This window comes from Arachis ipaensis, chromosome B01 (assembly GCF_000816755.2).
Source record: "Arachis ipaensis cultivar K30076 chromosome B01, Araip1.1, whole genome shotgun sequence".
NCBI classification, from domain to species: domain Eukaryota; kingdom Viridiplantae; phylum Streptophyta; class Magnoliopsida; order Fabales; family Fabaceae; genus Arachis; species Arachis ipaensis.
Genome location: NC_029785.2, coordinates 128,233,891 through 128,250,899, shown reverse-complemented (window position 1 = coordinate 128,250,899; position 17,009 = coordinate 128,233,891). Strand labels below are relative to the sequence as shown.

The 17,009-nt window shown below is 38.6% G+C and overlaps 3 protein-coding genes and 1 non-coding gene across 5 annotated transcripts; 2 read left to right on the top strand and 2 right to left on the bottom strand.

Moving 5' to 3' along the window:
* Positions 453–3,579, top strand: LOC107637855 (primary amine oxidase). 2 transcript variants are annotated; one of them, XR_001619583.2, is made up of 6 exons: positions 453–1,294; positions 1,379–1,760; positions 1,863–1,976; positions 2,558–3,096; positions 3,183–3,447; positions 3,487–3,579. XR_001619583.2 is itself a non-coding variant. In XM_016341136.2 (5 exons), the coding sequence occupies exons 1-5, from the start codon at positions 504–506 to the stop codon at positions 3,379–3,381; spliced, it is 2,025 nt and encodes a 674-aa protein (XP_016196622.1). In that variant the 5' UTR covers positions 453–503; the 3' UTR covers positions 3,382–3,578. The 2 variants fall into 2 exon arrangements, 1 of the variants encoding a protein (XP_016196622.1); XM_016341136.2 differs by having other exon boundaries at positions 3,183–3,578.
* TRNAP-UGG lies at positions 6,383–6,454 on the top strand. The gene has a single exon. It is a non-coding gene; the product is annotated as a tRNA-Pro (tRNA).
* LOC107637843 lies at positions 6,585–7,622 on the bottom strand. Its single transcript, XM_016341130.2, has 4 exons — positions 7,456–7,622; positions 7,148–7,367; positions 7,017–7,062; positions 6,585–6,897 (listed from the first exon to the last, which is right to left on the bottom strand). Exons 1-4 carry the CDS (start codon positions 7,571–7,573, stop codon positions 6,787–6,789), a joined length of 495 nt encoding a protein of 164 aa, XP_016196616.1. The 5' UTR covers positions 7,574–7,622; the 3' UTR covers positions 6,585–6,786.
* LOC107637831 (glutamine synthetase leaf isozyme, chloroplastic) lies at positions 7,558–11,082 on the bottom strand. Its single transcript, XM_016341122.2, has 15 exons — positions 10,907–11,082; positions 10,501–10,757; positions 10,381–10,420; positions 10,190–10,293; positions 10,049–10,097; positions 9,862–9,968; positions 9,676–9,763; positions 9,436–9,564; positions 9,274–9,348; positions 9,051–9,104; positions 8,943–8,980; positions 8,704–8,863; positions 8,554–8,614; positions 8,243–8,377; positions 7,558–7,689 (listed from the first exon to the last, which is right to left on the bottom strand). The coding sequence occupies exons 2-15, from the start codon at positions 10,752–10,754 to the stop codon at positions 7,631–7,633; spliced, it is 1,353 nt and encodes a 450-aa protein (XP_016196608.2). The 5' UTR covers positions 10,755–10,757; positions 10,907–11,082; the 3' UTR covers positions 7,558–7,630.

The following is a 17,009-nucleotide window of genomic DNA, read 5'->3' as shown; positions in this document are numbered from 1 at the left end:
TGTATTCTTCAATCTCCTTTTATTAATCATTATCACATTTTTTCAAGATGCTTCTAGATACTATTTTTAGAAAAATACACATTTTGAAAAGGTATATATACAAATAGCTAGCAAGCTCCAAAAAAGTAAAATAACATATCAATACTCAATGAAGAATTATAATATTATTTAAGGCCAGGACAAACATAAACTAACAGGCTATAAGACATAATACCATAGCATAATAATAGAAGGATATGACAACAAGGAGAACGTGTATATAATCTTAGGGGCTCTCCATGAGTTTCTCAATGCGAAAATAAATAATGATAATAAGAAGATCTGTGTATCTTTATTGATTGTAGAGAATATATATATAAAAATATTATCTCTAATATAATTGGTTCAAATTATTGGCAATAAAATAATAAAAATCATAGGCAGAAGGTGGATATATTAAGGGGTTTAGGGGGAGCTTTCATTCCACAAACACAGCTAGGGTTTGAGCTATTATTCAATCAAACATGGGTTCCAGCATGAAGCTCATTCTCCTCTTAGTGTTGGCCTTCCTCTACTTCGAAGCAGTGGTATCAGCAGTGACGCCACTGCAATTCCAACACCCACTTGACCCTCTAACCAAAGAAGAAATAACTACAGTCCAAACCATAGTCCGAACCAAGTACCCAACCTCCAAGAACAGCCTTACCTTCCACTACATTGGCCTTGATGACCCTGACAAAACTTCTGTTCTCACATGGGAACACTCGATGCTTGGAGCCATAACCATCGCTCGCAAATCCTTCGCGATTGTCATTATCAACGGTGAGACCCACGAGATCCTTATTGATCTGAGGCTGAAGATCATCCTCTCCGACAAGATTCACACTGGCCATGGCTTCCCAACGCTGAGCGTTGAGGATCAGAGTGCCGCCATACTGCTTCCGCTGAGTCACGAGCCCTTCAAAGAGTCGATCAAGAAGAGAGGACTCAACCTCTCTGAGGTGGTCTGCTCTACCTTCACCGTCGGATGGTACGGCGAGGCCAACAGCAAGAGATCCCTCAGGGTCGATTGCTTCATGAAGGAAACCACCGTCAACATATATGTCCGCCCTATCAGCGAGCTCTATATACTCGTTGACCTTGACCTCATGAAGATCGTTGAGTACCATGACAGAGCCACTCGCCCTGTTCCCACCGCCGACAACACCGATTATCGCTTCTCTAACCAGCAACCACCCTTCGGTCCCAAGCAACATAGCCTTGCCTCCCATCAACCTCAAGGTCCTGGCTTCCAGATCAAGGGTCACTCTATTAGGTATTCATTTTCTCATTACATATTGCACTCTAAACCTAACTAATAGTCATATTAATTAATGGATTCTCTAATATGAATTCTCAGCTGGGCGAACTGGAAGTTCCACATAGGTTTTGATTCACGCGCAGGAGTAGTGTTGTCGCTGGCATCGATCTACGATTTGGAGAAGCACAAGTCAAGGAGAGTGATGTACAGAGGGTTCATCTCAGAGCTGTTTGTGCCCTACCAAGACCCATCGGAGGATTGGTACTTCAAGACATTCTTCGACGCTGGCGAGTTTGGGTTCGGACTGTCAACAGTGTCCATGCAGCCCAACCGTGACTGCCCTTCTCATGCTCAGTTCTTGGATGTGTTCGTCCACACAAATGACGGCAGCCCAAGCTTGTTGAATAACGCTATCTGTGTTTTTGAACAATACGGCGACATCATGTGGCGTCACACTGAAACTGGCATCCCTAATGAAACAGTATGTAATTTAATTAAATTTTTTATGATAACCGTGCAAGTTTGGGCTGTTAATATCTATAGGAAATTAATTAACTTTAAAAACATTTGTGTTGAACATCAGATCCTAGAATCCAGGAGTGAGGTGAACTTGATTGTAAGAAGCGTGGTCACTGTGGGTAACTACGACAACATCATTGATTGGCAGTTCAAAGCCAGTGGCTCCATCAAACCTGCGGTATGTGTCTCATTTCATGCTCAGATTAATTATTATCAGTTTATCACTTTCTTTATTTATTATTAATAATTTTTAACATGTACCACATGAATCATATTAAAATATTTTTTAATAACATAAATGAAAAGAATTTGCATGGGCATTTGCTTCACGTGGTTTTCTTGCAGACCCCAAGAAAAGTTCAGTCCGCATACTAGCTTCTCATATTAGAACACCTTAAATAAAAGGATTAAGCCGTACAAAATTCAAAAGTAGAGATTTTAAATTGGTTTTTTTTTTTTAAATATATTATTGGTTGTTAGATCACATGATTTAATATTAGATGAAGACAAAAAAAAGAAAAAAAAATACAGCCTTTTGGCTTTTTTTGGTATATTCAAGTTAAAATATACACAGCTTGCTTAACATAATATGAACTTTTTGTAAGTTTTTTGTATAAAAAGACACATCAAAAAAATACATCTATAAAAACATTTCTATTAAATTCAATCATAAAAAAGATATTTTTAATAGACACATCTACAAAAATACTTCTATTAGCGGGATCGTTAATTAATTAGTTACATTGTTAATGTATGCAGATAGCACTATCGGGTATATTGGAAATCAAGCCAGTGGAGGCTAAGCACAAGAGCGAGATTAAGATAGACGAACACGGAACATTGGTGTCAGCAAACAGCGTGGGAATATACCACGATCACTTCTACATTTACCATCTTGACCTTGACATCGACGGCGTGGAGAACTCTTTTGAGCAGACCAACTTGAAGACGGTTAGAGTAACAGACGGAAGCTCCAAGAGAAAGAGTTATTGGACCGTTGAGACCAAAACTGCCAACACCGAATCGGACGGCAAGATCACCATCGGTATGGCCCCTGCTGAGCTGGCAATTGTGAACCCTAACAAGAAGACGGCAGTCGGAAATGACGTGGGGTACCGTCTGATTCCGGGAGCGACAGCTCATCCCCTTCTGACGGAGGATGACTACCCACAAATCAGAGGCGCTTTCACAAACCACAATGTTTGGGTCACTCCCTACAACATATCCCAGAAGTGGGCCGGTGGACTCTACGTTGACCAGAGCCGTGGAGAGGACACCTTGGCTGTTTGGACCCAAAAGTATATAAGCCTTTTCATTATCATTTTATTCTTAATTTCTCAGTATGAATCGATAATCTTACTCCTACTCTGTTCTTTAATTGCAGGAATAGAAATATTAAGAACACGGACATTGTGTTGTGGCACGTAGTGGGAATTCATCACGTTCCGGCTCAAGAAGACTTCCCAATAATGCCATTGTTGAGCACTGGATTTGAGTTGAGGCCAACCAATTTCTTTGAGAGGAATCCGGTTCTTAAGACCCTCTCTCCCAACGATCTTACATGGCCTGGCTGCCCCAAGTAGATGAACAAGCACACGCCAATTGAAGACCTCAATTACCCTGCTGGATACATATATTTATTTTGTTGTAACCGCATTGTTACGTTATTGGGGATTGGAAAGTGTGAGAATTGAGATGTCGTTTTATTATATTGGATTCTCCTTGCCACTTGCCAGTATTGGCTTATTCAATCAAAATCTGAATAATTTATTGGCTTATTGCAAGTTTGCAACCTCTTTTACTTGCTTATCATCATTTAATTTGCTCACATACCCTTCGTGTTTTTTCTTCCCCAGAATTAGTTAGCAACTATATCTTCGTTCTAACTTTATTATAAAACCTAAGTAACAGTGGATTTGGAAGAGGAGGAGAAGAACCTATGCAAATTTGGAAGAAGAAGAAGAAAGACGAAAAAGAGGAGAAAGAGAAGGAGAAAGAATGCGTGATTTGAAGAGTCGTTGTAACAACTTGGATAAATTTAGAGAAGTATTTTACTTGGATACAGCACTTTGTTTATTATTTTTAGCTTAAATTNTGCACCTTTATATATGCCATTGAAAGTATTCTTTAGGTGGAGGTATGATTGATAGTTTCTGTCACTTCAATTAACAACAATGCTTTATGGGAATTTCTGAAAGCAAATTCTAGATTGGATCTTCCCCATCTATATTGATTCGTCTTTTGCTTATAGAAATTTTGGAAGGTAATCCAGTCCCGTGATTCCAACTTGCCATTGTCTTCATTAGAAGAGGTAAATGAAATCTGAAAGGTCGCTGTATGGGGCTCCATACATATTTCTTTGAACACTGACATAAGAAGATAAGGATTTGGTAATCATCCACTCTCAGTTAAAAACATAAAATTCAAGATGAAAATTCAGCTGCCGTTTAAAACATATAAATCGAATTTCACATGAAAAACGACTGCATGTGAAGATTGCAAGATAGGCTCACTACATAGAAAGAAGAAGAGTGCTAAAGAAGGAACACATTTTGTTCTCATGTTTCCGTGTATATAGAGATGTTCACGGTACGGTTTGATTCAATTTTTGAGAGAAAAATCATTCGATCCAATCGTTTAATTAAATTGCGGTTTGATTTAGTTCGATTTTTTATCGAAGTCATCCAAATCAAATCAAATTTATTAAAATCGGTTTGGTTTGGTTCGGTTTATTTGGCTTTTTTAATCAATTCGAAAAAATACTACCATACTATTTCACAAAGTCATAACATTGAAATCAACAAACACAAATACACAATAGCTAACAAAATCTTGATCAAATGAAATTTAACGACAAAAGGAATTTAAATACGACAATTAAAGAAGTTTAAAAGTTCAATAGTCAACACAACTGAAAATAAATATAAATTTCCATAAAAAGATAGCCAAGTTATAGTGTCTTCTCCAACATAATAGCTAAACTTCTTTAGGCAAACCAACCTGGGAAGAAGGTTTCGACGGCGTTGCCAAGTGGTGGGAGGAAGGACTTCGAGCTCGAGACTGAGAGTGCGAGAATGCAAGACTGAGAGAATAGACCTAGGTTTACGTTTGGAGCAATTGGGGATTTGGGGCTGGGGAGATTAGGTCACGAGGCATCACGTTGGGCGCGGGGGGATTTGGTCTTTTAAAGTTTTGAATATACAGGTTCGATTCAGTTTGGTTGAGGTTTTTTTTGGTCAAAATCAAAAACCGAATCGAACCGTAATAAAAACAACAAAACACCTTTTTTCGATTTTTTCGGTTATTAATTTGTTCGATTTTCAATTTATTCGATTCTGTTAATCGGTTTAAGTCGGTTCAAATCGGTTTTGAACACCACTAATGTATATATAGAGCAGTTACCTATTCTGCATTCAAGTGCACCAAAATTACTATACACTACTACTGATAGTAAATAAAGACTAGAGCATAATGAAGAAGAATAACAAGCTGTTTTTTCTTTGATCCGTTTTAAGTGCGTCTCCAAATCATGGCTCTCTCTAATCTCCACACCCAAGTTTGCTATATCACATTTTGAGTTAGCAGCCGAATGCACCAACAGAATTATTTTTCTAGAATCTTCTTCTAATGAAGCTCTATCCATAGACTTAGATGCATTGCTTCATGATCACTCTGCGTCAACAACAACAATAACGCTTACTTTTCCACTTCCCTTACCATATCCTCAAATTCCAATTATAAATTCTTGTAGAGGGTTTCTTCTACTTTGGGATCTTGGTTCAGATATCTACCTGTGGAATCCATCCACAGGTGTTCACAAGAAGCTACCTCTCTCACTTATTGCTTCAAACATAAATGGGGATGTTTGGCCATATCTCTATGGTTTTGGTTATGACTCATCAATTGATGATTACTTGGTGGTTCTAGAATCTTGTGATGTAAATACAGATGATGTGGCAACACATGTTGAGCTTTTATCTCTTAGAGCGAATTCATGGAACAATCTTGAGGGTACTCATATATACTCACTTTCTTTATATGAATTGTTCTGATGACGCGAGAATGGGAACGTTCTTCAACGGGGCTATTCATTGGTTGGCCTTTCGCCATGACGTGAACATGAATGTGATTGTTGCCTTTGATCTAGCGGAAAGGGCCATCTCGGAGGTACCTTTGCCAATTGATTTGAAACTGACTTCAACTTCTCTGAATTATGGGTTCATGGAGAATCTGAGTCTACATATCAGAGAGGCACATATGAGGTTGAGATATGGGTGATGGAAGAATAATATGGAATGCAATGTTCTTGGACCAAGTCCATTTCTGTTGAGCATAATAATAGTCCTACAAGATACATTTCTCCAATTTGATCCACCAAAAGTGGTGATATATTGGTGAAATGCAATGTGAAAGAACACAAGACAGAGCATCGTTCATATCATGCAAGCAAAAGTGAAGAAGGGTTCACTTATGCAGCGGTGTATACAGAATCAACAACAATTAGTTTGTGGAATATATCCAGCAATTTATTCAATATTTCTTAATCTTTGTCCATATATTAAAATGAAAAGACCATTTTCAAACGGGCATTTGGTCTAGTGGTATGATTCTCGCTTTGGGTGCGAGAGGTCCCGAGTTCGATTCTCGGAATGCCCCAATTTATATTTTTCCGTCACACTTTTAATTACTTGAAAGAACATCCTTATGCTTTTCCACTACGAATGCTTTTGCTTTTTCGAATTTTACATAATTACAATTTTACATGACAAGTAAAACAAGCGAATTCACAAAAACCTCGTACTTTCAATACAAATGATGCATTTACATATGCTTGGTGAAATAAATAAAGAAAACAATATGAATATTAACATTAAGATATGAAATAAACAAAACAAAACAACTTCAGATAAAAGTACAAAGAGAATCACGCATTCATATATGACATAAAGAATTCATATATGGCACCAGGCCACCAGTGAATCTGAAACTCATACTCTTCCATCTCTATATGAAATGATTTCTGAGACTCCAATATGGATAATACCCGTGTTTAGCAGTTGGGTTCCACTTACAATTATGGTGATTATTTCCAAGGTACGCTGGGAAAAAAAAAAAGAAGAAGAAAAAAAGTGATTATTAACTTTATGGGCACCTAAATGTTTGACACTTTTTTCCAATGATTGAAATTATTATATCAGAATCCAGAAATAAAGGTTACCAGGTTTGAGTCTGTCCAGCCAAGTTGAATCTCTTTGCATGCAAATCTGCAAGAAAAGAAAAGAAGCATTTAGTCAGCAATGTTTATGAACAATTCAATTAGAAATATGAAAGCAGAGAAGGGTGACCAACCCCATGGCTAGTAAAGTGAGTGCCCATGTTGCCATTGAGGACATGGCTGCTGCATACAAGTTTGAAGCATTCCATTTGGAAATGTTGTGCAATCCAGTGAGTGAGGTTGTGAACCCCACAACGCCGGCAATGAGAGCGAAGATTATGAAGAAACCAGTCGCCATGTTTCCCATTGGGAAGTATATCGGAAACAGGTGTGCCGGAGTGGACAGAACAGATGCTGCAAATTAAAGCAAGATCTAAACCACATGAGTTTGTCTCTAGTTTGTTTTTTGCTTTCATCATCTCATAAAGTAAACCAAATTTACCTGTTTCACGTGTTCTTTGAATCGCATGATTCACTGCCCATGAAGCAATCACAAGCACAATGAAGTACAGAACAAGATTCAGTACCGAGAGGAGGAGAGCTGCTGATTTGGAAGCCATGGCGCGCCTCGAAGCTCAAAAACTGAAAATCAAACTCTGTAATTGCTATGTTCTTGTCTAGCTTGGGAGGTCAACATATATACAAGGAGGTAGTCCAGTTGCATGGTTCTTCTTTGCTGTCACCAATTAAAAAGAACTTTCTTCAATGCAAAGAAATGGCTCGTATTCTTTGATCAATATATGGTTTTCCTCCCTAAGAGGAAAGGAACTTTTTCATATATTTTAACTTAGTATCCCAATGAGCATAATTAATTTTGCAGCATAGAAGGGAAAAGAAACCATGTCTATACAAATCATCATTTCATCATATTGGTTTGTGCTTAGTGACAGCACAAAGAAAATGCCGCAAAATTGAACCTTTTCTTGCCAGAATTTTCTAAAGTTACATATAACATGCGCTATAGATGTTAGCACGTGTACAATAGTTATAGATTCATAAGCTTATTTGTTAAGCCATCCTTTAAAAGTGTAAAACTTCTTTTACATTATCATTCATAAGATTTTTAAGATAGTACAAACATGAGGCTAGTTTACAATTAGTAGAAGGTTTTGATACAAACAGGACTAATAAGGTTTTGATACTCCAGCTTCATGCTTGATTTATTCCTAGACAATTTTGGGTCGATGCGAAAAGGCGATGGCATCACGAAACAAAGATTTATTTTAGACCTTTAAGGCTTGTGTTCTGAGCCGCAAGAGCTTCAGCCTCAAGAGTAGGTTCCCATAATATGGAAGTTTCTGCCAGTAATGCTGTCACAACATATGGATCCATGTTTGAAGCCGGGCGCCGGTCCTCCATGTAACCTATGATGACCAAGAAAATGTAAATGGTAAATATATGACCTTGCTATTACATTGCTTGTTTTGAAAAATCTTTGGAATAAGATTAAGGATTCAAAACGTTTCCACTATTCATCATTCAGTTAGACTTATCAAACACCTGCAAACAAAAAGTATTGTTTGTAATGCACTAATCCTACCTTTCCCATTCTTCTCTGTGTCTCTTCCAACACGGATTGAACAACCACGGTTAGCCACCCCCTGCAAGTTCAATCTTTTTAGTACAGTTCATCACAGTTTCAATCTTCAATCAGAATAGGCATTCATGATTTTGATGCATAGTTTAATACCCAAGAAAAAGTATCAATGTTGGTTGTTTCATGCTTTCCTGTCAACCTTCTCTCATTTCCTTCTCCATATGCACTAATGTGTTCCTTGTGACGAAGCGATAGGTTGATGATCGCCTTCTTTATTACCTCATAACCATCATCTTCTCTCATGCTCTTGGTACTATAATGCAAAAGATAGTTCATCAACTTACTTATTCAGGATAGCTATGATGATTAATGATAAAAGCAAGTCCAAAAACCTGAAATTGGTGTGGCATCCTGCACCATTCCAGTCACCCTACAGGGGAAAAATAAAATTCCATAGCATATCTATAAAGATGGCATAGTTATTGTAGTTGAAATGATACCTCTATTGGTTTTGGATCAAATGAGAGAACAACCCCAGCTTGTTCAGTGATTCTCTGTCATAATACAGAAGAAGTTACATAACAAGTACAATAAGTCATACACAGAATCCAAAGTCCATAAGACATGAAACAGAACCAGAAATCTGTAGTGTAACGAATTAAGTTGTCTTAGCATATCTATAACTGATTATTTTAGAAGCCAGATATAATAAATTACAATTACCTCAAGGATGTACCTTGAGCACCAAATATGATCAGCGGCTTCAATACCTACACAAGGGCCAACTTGATACTCCCACTGCAATGTTCATGGAAGTGATACTGTGAAAAACCGAGTTCTTGTATTTATAACCTCTAAACAGAATCCTAATGTTGAGATCAGAACCTGCCCAGGCATAACCTCTCCATTGGTGCCACTGATATTAATTCCAGCATACAAGCAAGCCTTGTAATGAGCATCTGCTATGTCGCGCCCAAACGACTTATCTGCCCCAGTACCACAATAATAAGGGCCCTAACACATGAAGGCATATTTAAGTATTTAGCTAGTTACTCATCATGAACCTCACAAATTCATGTGAATTGTGAATGATATCTGAACAGAAAATACCAGCATTGATATTACCTGTGGACCAGGATAGCCTCCTAGTGGCCAACCTAAAGGCCATTTTACATTCTTTTGAAGTAAGGTGTACTCTTGCTCTATTCCAAACCTTAGAACAATCAGTGTAGAATATAGCATCAGATTGTTATAGTTATATTTGTGAGTCTGCATTTTAAAAAGACATGGAGAAGGGCTTATAATAGATACCATGGAACTTCAGCTACAACCTTGGGATGACTAAAGATCTCTGCAGCTCTGCGTCGCTTGTTTGTAGGGATAGGTTCACCTTCTTGTGTGTATGAATCACAGATAACCTTCACAAACCATATCAAATTCAATCAACATGCCATTTCCATCAGATTTCTTAGATATATAAGTCCATAAGAGATCTTACCAAGATATTATCACCACCCCGGAAAGGATCTTTGAAAATTGCTTGAGGACTAAACAAATTAAGAAACTAAAATTAACCTGTAGGTCTGTAACTCCAATAGTATATAGCAAAAGTAATGGAAATATTAGTTTGAATTCTTACTACAGGTATACTTCACTATCTACACCTGTTGTTTGTCCAGTGCTAGATCCATCATAGTTCCACTTAGGGATCTCAGAGGGATGTTCAACAGGACTAGGAATTGTCTGAGAAGATCAAGAAAAATTGGATTGCTCATGAACAGCAATGGACTGCATAAATCAAATGCCAAATAATGGTTGTGAATCACATACCCTTGATTTACTCCTCATATCAATTCCTGTCCCTCCAATCCTGTTTTATATAACATAGAGGGTTAGATTACTCAGTATAGAAACAAAACCTGGAGAAGTGAAATAGTTCATACTTCATACCAAATGTACTCAGCAATTATTTTATTGGTGTATGGAGTGATGTCCAAGTTAAGTAGATTCTCAAGCCGGTTGATGGTACTGTTTTCCGATTTGATCGCCAGCACCTGAAACTTATTAGAGCTGGTGGGTGCACCTTTCTTGTTTTGTCTCAACAATAAAGAACTCATTTTTGAGGTAGTGGGGGTATTATAGGTAGAGTAGATTTCTGCTATTTTCATCTTCCATTGTGTAGAGGGTGCCAAAATCTGTGCCATGTTCTGTTTTGCAATAAGTAGAAAGATAAAATCAGGTTACAAGAGAGTTAGCATTCATGTAAATAATAATTAAAAAACATAAAAGCCATGGATGGGCATGCATGGACAAGTTATAGGGGCCATGCCATGCATGCATGTTCCTTAATCCTTACCAGTGTGTCAAGCAAGAAGAGGAAATTGTACTACATGTACTTATTAGATTTCTAATGCCAGCATCCAATAAGAAACTCATCAAGAAATGTGTGTGAAAATGGATATATATCCGAAACCGAAGAACTTGAACTGGTTTTGGTTTAGAATGGCACCCTGTTTTGGGTGGTGTGTGTCAGTGTCACAGACATGAGCCAGGAGGAACTTTAATAGTGTGACTGCATGGAAGCCTCGTGTAAAACAAGCCTCAACTTCAAATTTATTTTGGATTCTCAACATGCATGTATTGTTTTTTGAATTTTTGTATCTTGTATTTTGGGATAGGTGTCACGGTAAATTTTAGAAAATTAAATTTAACAGTGTTTGTATAATTTATTAGAGTGATTGAAAATGCTCTAGATGGTTTCGGAACGTTTTAAAATATTCTAAAAGGTTCTAAAAGGTCCCGAAATACTTTAAGAGGTTCTAGAAGACTCTAAAAGATTGTAGAATATTCTAGAAGAGTGTGGATGTATATAAGAGTATGAAGAATAGTATGGAACAATCTAGAAGTATTTAGAAAAATATTGTAAGATAGATATTTGTAGTGAAAGTTCTAGATGATCAATCTAGACCGTTCATTAGATTTAATCCTAACCAACCATTGAGGAGGTAGATGACTATAAATAGGGAATGAGAGTTAGAATTTGGGTGTGTGAGTCATGTGTGAATCATTTATAACAAACACTTGAGTAATAAAGTATTCTTTCTACCAAAGTTTCCTTTCTCTTGTGTTCTCTTGTGTTCTTAGCTTTCTTGCTAAGTATTGAGGGTTAGGCTGACTTGGTCTTAGCTCAAGAGGTTGAGTAAGTCCGAGTGTCGCCACGGTAGCGTTGGAGAGTGTCCAGGGCTGTGACAATTTGGTATCAGAGCAAGGTTCGAGAAGGAGCACAAGTGGTTTGTGGGTATGACTTCTAGTATCACCATGGAACATGCTGAGTCTGAAAAGGGAAAGGATGCTATTCCTTCTCAATGGGGAGGCAAGAAGACCCGTTCTTCAAGCGAGCCTAGAGGTAAGGACTCTAACTTCTTAGAAGAGAGAGTTTCTATGTTGGAGAATGTTCTATCCTCTATGGATGAGCGTTTTCAAAGGATAGAACATGATAAGGAGACCTTCGAGGCTCACGTGTTAGGAGAACTAGATACTTTCAAAAAAAATATGCTCCAAATCAAAGAGAAGCATGAGAATTCCTTGAAACTATTTGAGGAAGTTCGAGTTTGGTTCGAAGAGGAGAAATCTCGACCAACCATTATAAGGGAGATGACAAAGATTGATCTCCCCAAGTCAAAGGTGTTCAAGGACGTGAGGGACGCTCGAGAGGTGGAGAACTTCCTATGGCGAATGGAGAGGTACTTTGAAGGCTAAGGAGTAGTCGAAGAAGCAATAAAGGTACGCACTACAGCCATCTACCTTTCTGATAATGCTATTTTGTGGTGGAGGAGAAAGTGCGTAGATATGAAAAATGGTACTTACAATATAGCCACATGGGAAGATTTCAAAAGGGAGCTGAAAAGACAATTCTTCCCTAAGAATGTGGTTTATGAAGTAAGGAAGAAGTTGAGGGAGTTGAAGCACAAGAGTACGATTAGCGATTACGTAAGAGAGTTCACTACTCTTATGCTTCAAATCCCAAACTTAGCATCAGAGGATGCATTATTCTTCTTCATTGATGGACTCCAACCTTGGGCAAAATAAGAACTACAAAGAAGGAATGTTAAGGATGTCGATGAGGCTATCGTGGTGGCCGAATCACTTACTAAGTATCATAGGAGAGATTCTAAACCCAAGTCTTCCACCAAGCCTAGTTCTATTAAAGGTGGAGGAGACAAGAGAAAGAGTTTCTCAACTAAGAAGGAAGGAAAATACTCTTCAAAGAAAGAGTACAAAGAAATTAAAAGAAGAAGGCTTTTGTGCCCAAAGGAGGATGCTTCGTGTGCAAGGGACCACACCAAATGAAAGATTGTCCCAAGTTAGGGACTCTGGCATCTATCGCCGAGGAACGAGAGGCTCAATCTCAAGTAACCGAGTGTGTTGGATCTATCCAACTCATGAATGCTGTGAAAGACAAAGAGACAAGCATTGCAGAAAAGAAAGGCTTGAAGTATGTAAAAGCCTTTATCAATGAAAAATCCGTCATGGCTATGATCGACACTGGTGCTACACACAACTTCATCACACCTGATGAAACAAAGAGGCTTGAGTTGAAGATCATTGAAAAGAATGGTTGGTTCAAACCCGTGAATACCAAGTGTGAACCCCTTAAGGAAGTAGCAAAAGGGGTTGAGATGACTCTTGATTCTTAGAAGGGTCTTGTAGATTTCTCAGTAGCACCCATGGACGATTTTAAAATAGTCATCGGGCTCAATTTGGAAAGGAAAGCAAATATAATACCTATGCCATACTACGACATAGTATGTGTCATGGAGAAAGGGTCTCCATGCATGGTCCCTACAATCTCTAAAGTTGGAGGACCATCGATGCTCTCTGCTATGCAACTCAAAAAAGGGTTCAAGAAGGGAGAGATTACATATTTGTCTCTATTACAAGAGGAGTCAACACTTGAAAGAGAAGACGTTCCTCCTGAAATCAAGGAAGTCCTTGAAGAAAATAAGAATGTGATGCCTCCCGAGTTGTCAAAACAACTACCACTTAGGAAGAAGATGGACCACAAGATTGAATTGGAGTCAAGAGCAAAGCCGCCTGCCTCAACACCTTACAGGATGGCACCGCCAGAACTTGAGGAGTTGAAGAAGCAACTCAAGGATTTGCTAGATGTTGGGTTCATCCGTCCATCGAAGGCACCTTATGGCGCACCAGTCTTATTCCAAAAGAAGCATGATAGTTCGTTGAGACTATGCATCAATTATCGAGCATTTAACAAGGTAACCATCAAGAACAAATACCATATTCCTTTGATAGCTGATTTGTTTGATCAACTTGGTAGAGGTAAGTGGTTCTCAAAACTGGATTTGAGGTCAGGATATCACCAAGTGAGGATTGCTGATGGTGATGAGCCTAAAACCACATGTGTCACGAGGTATGGATCGTATCAGTGGTTAGTGATGCCTTTTGGTTTGACCAATGCTCCTGCGACCTTCTGTACCTTGATGAACGAGATCTTTTGACCTTACCTTGATCGGTTTGTAGTGGTCTACTTGGTTGATATTGTTGTCTATAGCAATACTTTGGAAAAACATGTAGAACATTTATGAACCGTGTTTAAGATCTTGCGAGAGAATAACTTATATGTGAAGAAGGAAAAGTGTTCCTTTGCAAGGGACGAAGTCCACTTCTTGGGACACATAATTAGAGATGGAACTCTCTGTATGGATCAAGGAAAGGTGAAAGCTATCAAAGAATGGGAGCCGCCAAATAAGGTATTTGAATTGAGATTATTTCTTGGGTTGGCTAATTACTATCGGAGTTTTATTAAGGAATACTCCGCCAAGGCTGCACCATTAACTGATCTTCTCAAGAAGAATCACTTTTGGAAATGGTCAAAGGAATGTCAAAAAGCCTTTGATGAGTTGAAGGCTGCTATCACAGAAGGACCAGTACTAGCACTACTCGACTACTCAAAGATATTTGAAGTACACACTAATGCTTCTGACTACGCTATTGGAGGGGTTCTGATGCAAAAAGGACATCCGATTGCCTTTGAGAGTCGCAAGTTGAATGATACAGAGAGGCGATACACCGTCCAATAGAAGGAGATGACCGCGGTAGTGCATTGTCTGAGAACTTGGCGTCACTACTTGCTTGGTTCACACTTCATCGTCAAGATAGACAATGTGGCTACAAGCTACTTCCAAACTCAGAAGAAATTAAGCCCCAAACAAGCTAGGCGGCAAGATTTTTTAGCTGAGTTTGATTTCGAATTTGAATACAAGTCAGGCAAGACTAATATAGTAGTAGATGCGCTGAGCCGCAAAGCTGAGTTGGTAGCCATTTTCATGGTCGAAGGAGATATTGTGCATACCATCAAGGAATGGTTACATCATGATCCATTAGCCAAGAAGTTGGTGAAGTTGGCTACAGAAGGTAAGACCAAAAGATTTTGGTTAGAAAACGACCTTCTCTACATTTAAGGGAGAAGACTATACGTCCCTAAATAGAAAAATCTAAGAAGAAAGTTAGTGAGAGAATGCCACGACACCAAGTAGGCTGGTCATCAAGGTCGCGAAGGACCTTGGCACTCATTGAATCTTCTTATTATTGGCCTCAAATGAGAAATGAAGTGGAGAGCTATGTGAAGACTTATCTTGTGTGCCAACAAGATAAGATTGAAAACGAGACACCAAGTGGGTTGTTGGAACCTCTGCCTCCATTAGAGCGATCGTGGAAAAGTGTCTGTCTAGATTTCATCTATGCCTTACCGAAGTCCGAGGGGTTTGGATCTATTCTCGTGGTAGTAGATCGATTTTCAAAGTATGCTACTTTTATAGCTCCCCCTACTGACTGCACTGCAAAGGAAGAAGTACGACTATTCTTCAAGAATGTGGTGAAGTACTGGGGATTGCCTAAGAGCATCATTAGTGATCGAAATCCACGCTTCACATGACGACTATGGATAGAGCTGTTCAAACTCCTTGGGTCGGAGCTTCATTTTTCAATAAGCTTTCATTCTCAAACCGATGGGAAGATTGAGAGAGTGAATACCTTACTCGAGTGTTACTTGAGGCATTTTGTAAGCGCTAATAAGAAGGATTGGACAAAACTCCTCGACATTGCTCAGTTCTCATACAATTTGCAAAGGAGTGAGTCCACAGAGAAAAATTCATTCGAGATTGTGATCGGATAACAGCCGCTTACACCACACTCTCTTTCTTCCTCTTACTCAGGAAAAAGCCCAGGAGCTTGTCATATGATTAAGTCATGGAAAGAACAAGCAGATATCACTCGTTCTTACCTCAACAAAGCTGCAAAGAGGATGAAGAAATGGGCAGATAAGAAGAGGAGGCATGCAAGCTATCAAGTGGGAGACAAGGTAATGATTAAACTTCTTTCACAACAATTCAATGCATTTTGCAAGGTTCATAAGGGCTTAATCCGCAAATACGAAGGGTCATTTAAGATCATTGGACGTGTTAGGGAGGTTGCCCGGTCTTCCATGTGAGTATGCTTAAACTATATCATGAAGACCAAGATGAACCGAGTAGAGGTGACTCGAGTCGTGCTCCGCCTATGGTGATTAGATCCTTTGATAAAGAAATCGAAGAGATCTTAGCTAATCGCGTCGTACGACGAAGAGGAGTACTACCAAGTATCCAATACTTGATCGAGTAGAAAGGACTCTCGATAACCGAAGCTAGCTGGGAAGCTCGTGAAGATCTGTGGCAATTCCAAGAACACCTAGAGCGCTATCATGAACAGAACACGACGAGGACGTCTGCGCATTAGGTGGAGAGAATGTCACGGTAAATTTTAGAAAGTTATATTTAATAGTGTTTGTATAATTTTCTGGGGTGTTTGATAATGCTTTAGATGGTTCCAGAACGTTCTAGAATGTCCTAGAAGGTCCCGGAATACTTTAGGAGGTTTTAGAAGACTCTAAAAGGTTGTAGAGTATTCTAGAAGAGTGTGGGTGTATATAGGAGTATGAAGAATAGTATGGAACAATCTAGAAGTATTTAGAAAAATATGGTAAGATAGATATTTGTAGTGTAGGTTCTAGATGATCAATTTAGACCGTTCATTAGATTTAATTCTAACCATCCACTGAGAAGGTGGATGGCTATAAATAGGGAATGAGAGTTAGAGTTTGGGTGTGTGAGTCATATGTGAATCATTTGTAACAAACACTTGAATAATAAAGTGTTCTTTCTACCAAAGCTTCTTTTTTCTTGTGTTCTCATGTGTTCTTAGCTTTCTTGCTAAGTATTGAGGGTTAGACTGACTTGGTCTTAATTCAAGAGGTTGAATAAGTCTGAGTACCGGCACGGTAACATTGGAGTGTGTCCAAGGCCGTGACATAGGGATGACAATAGGGCTGATATTTTTAACACCTACATATGTCTCGAATATTAATTATTTTTTATTTTGTAGATATTTTATTTATTTTATTT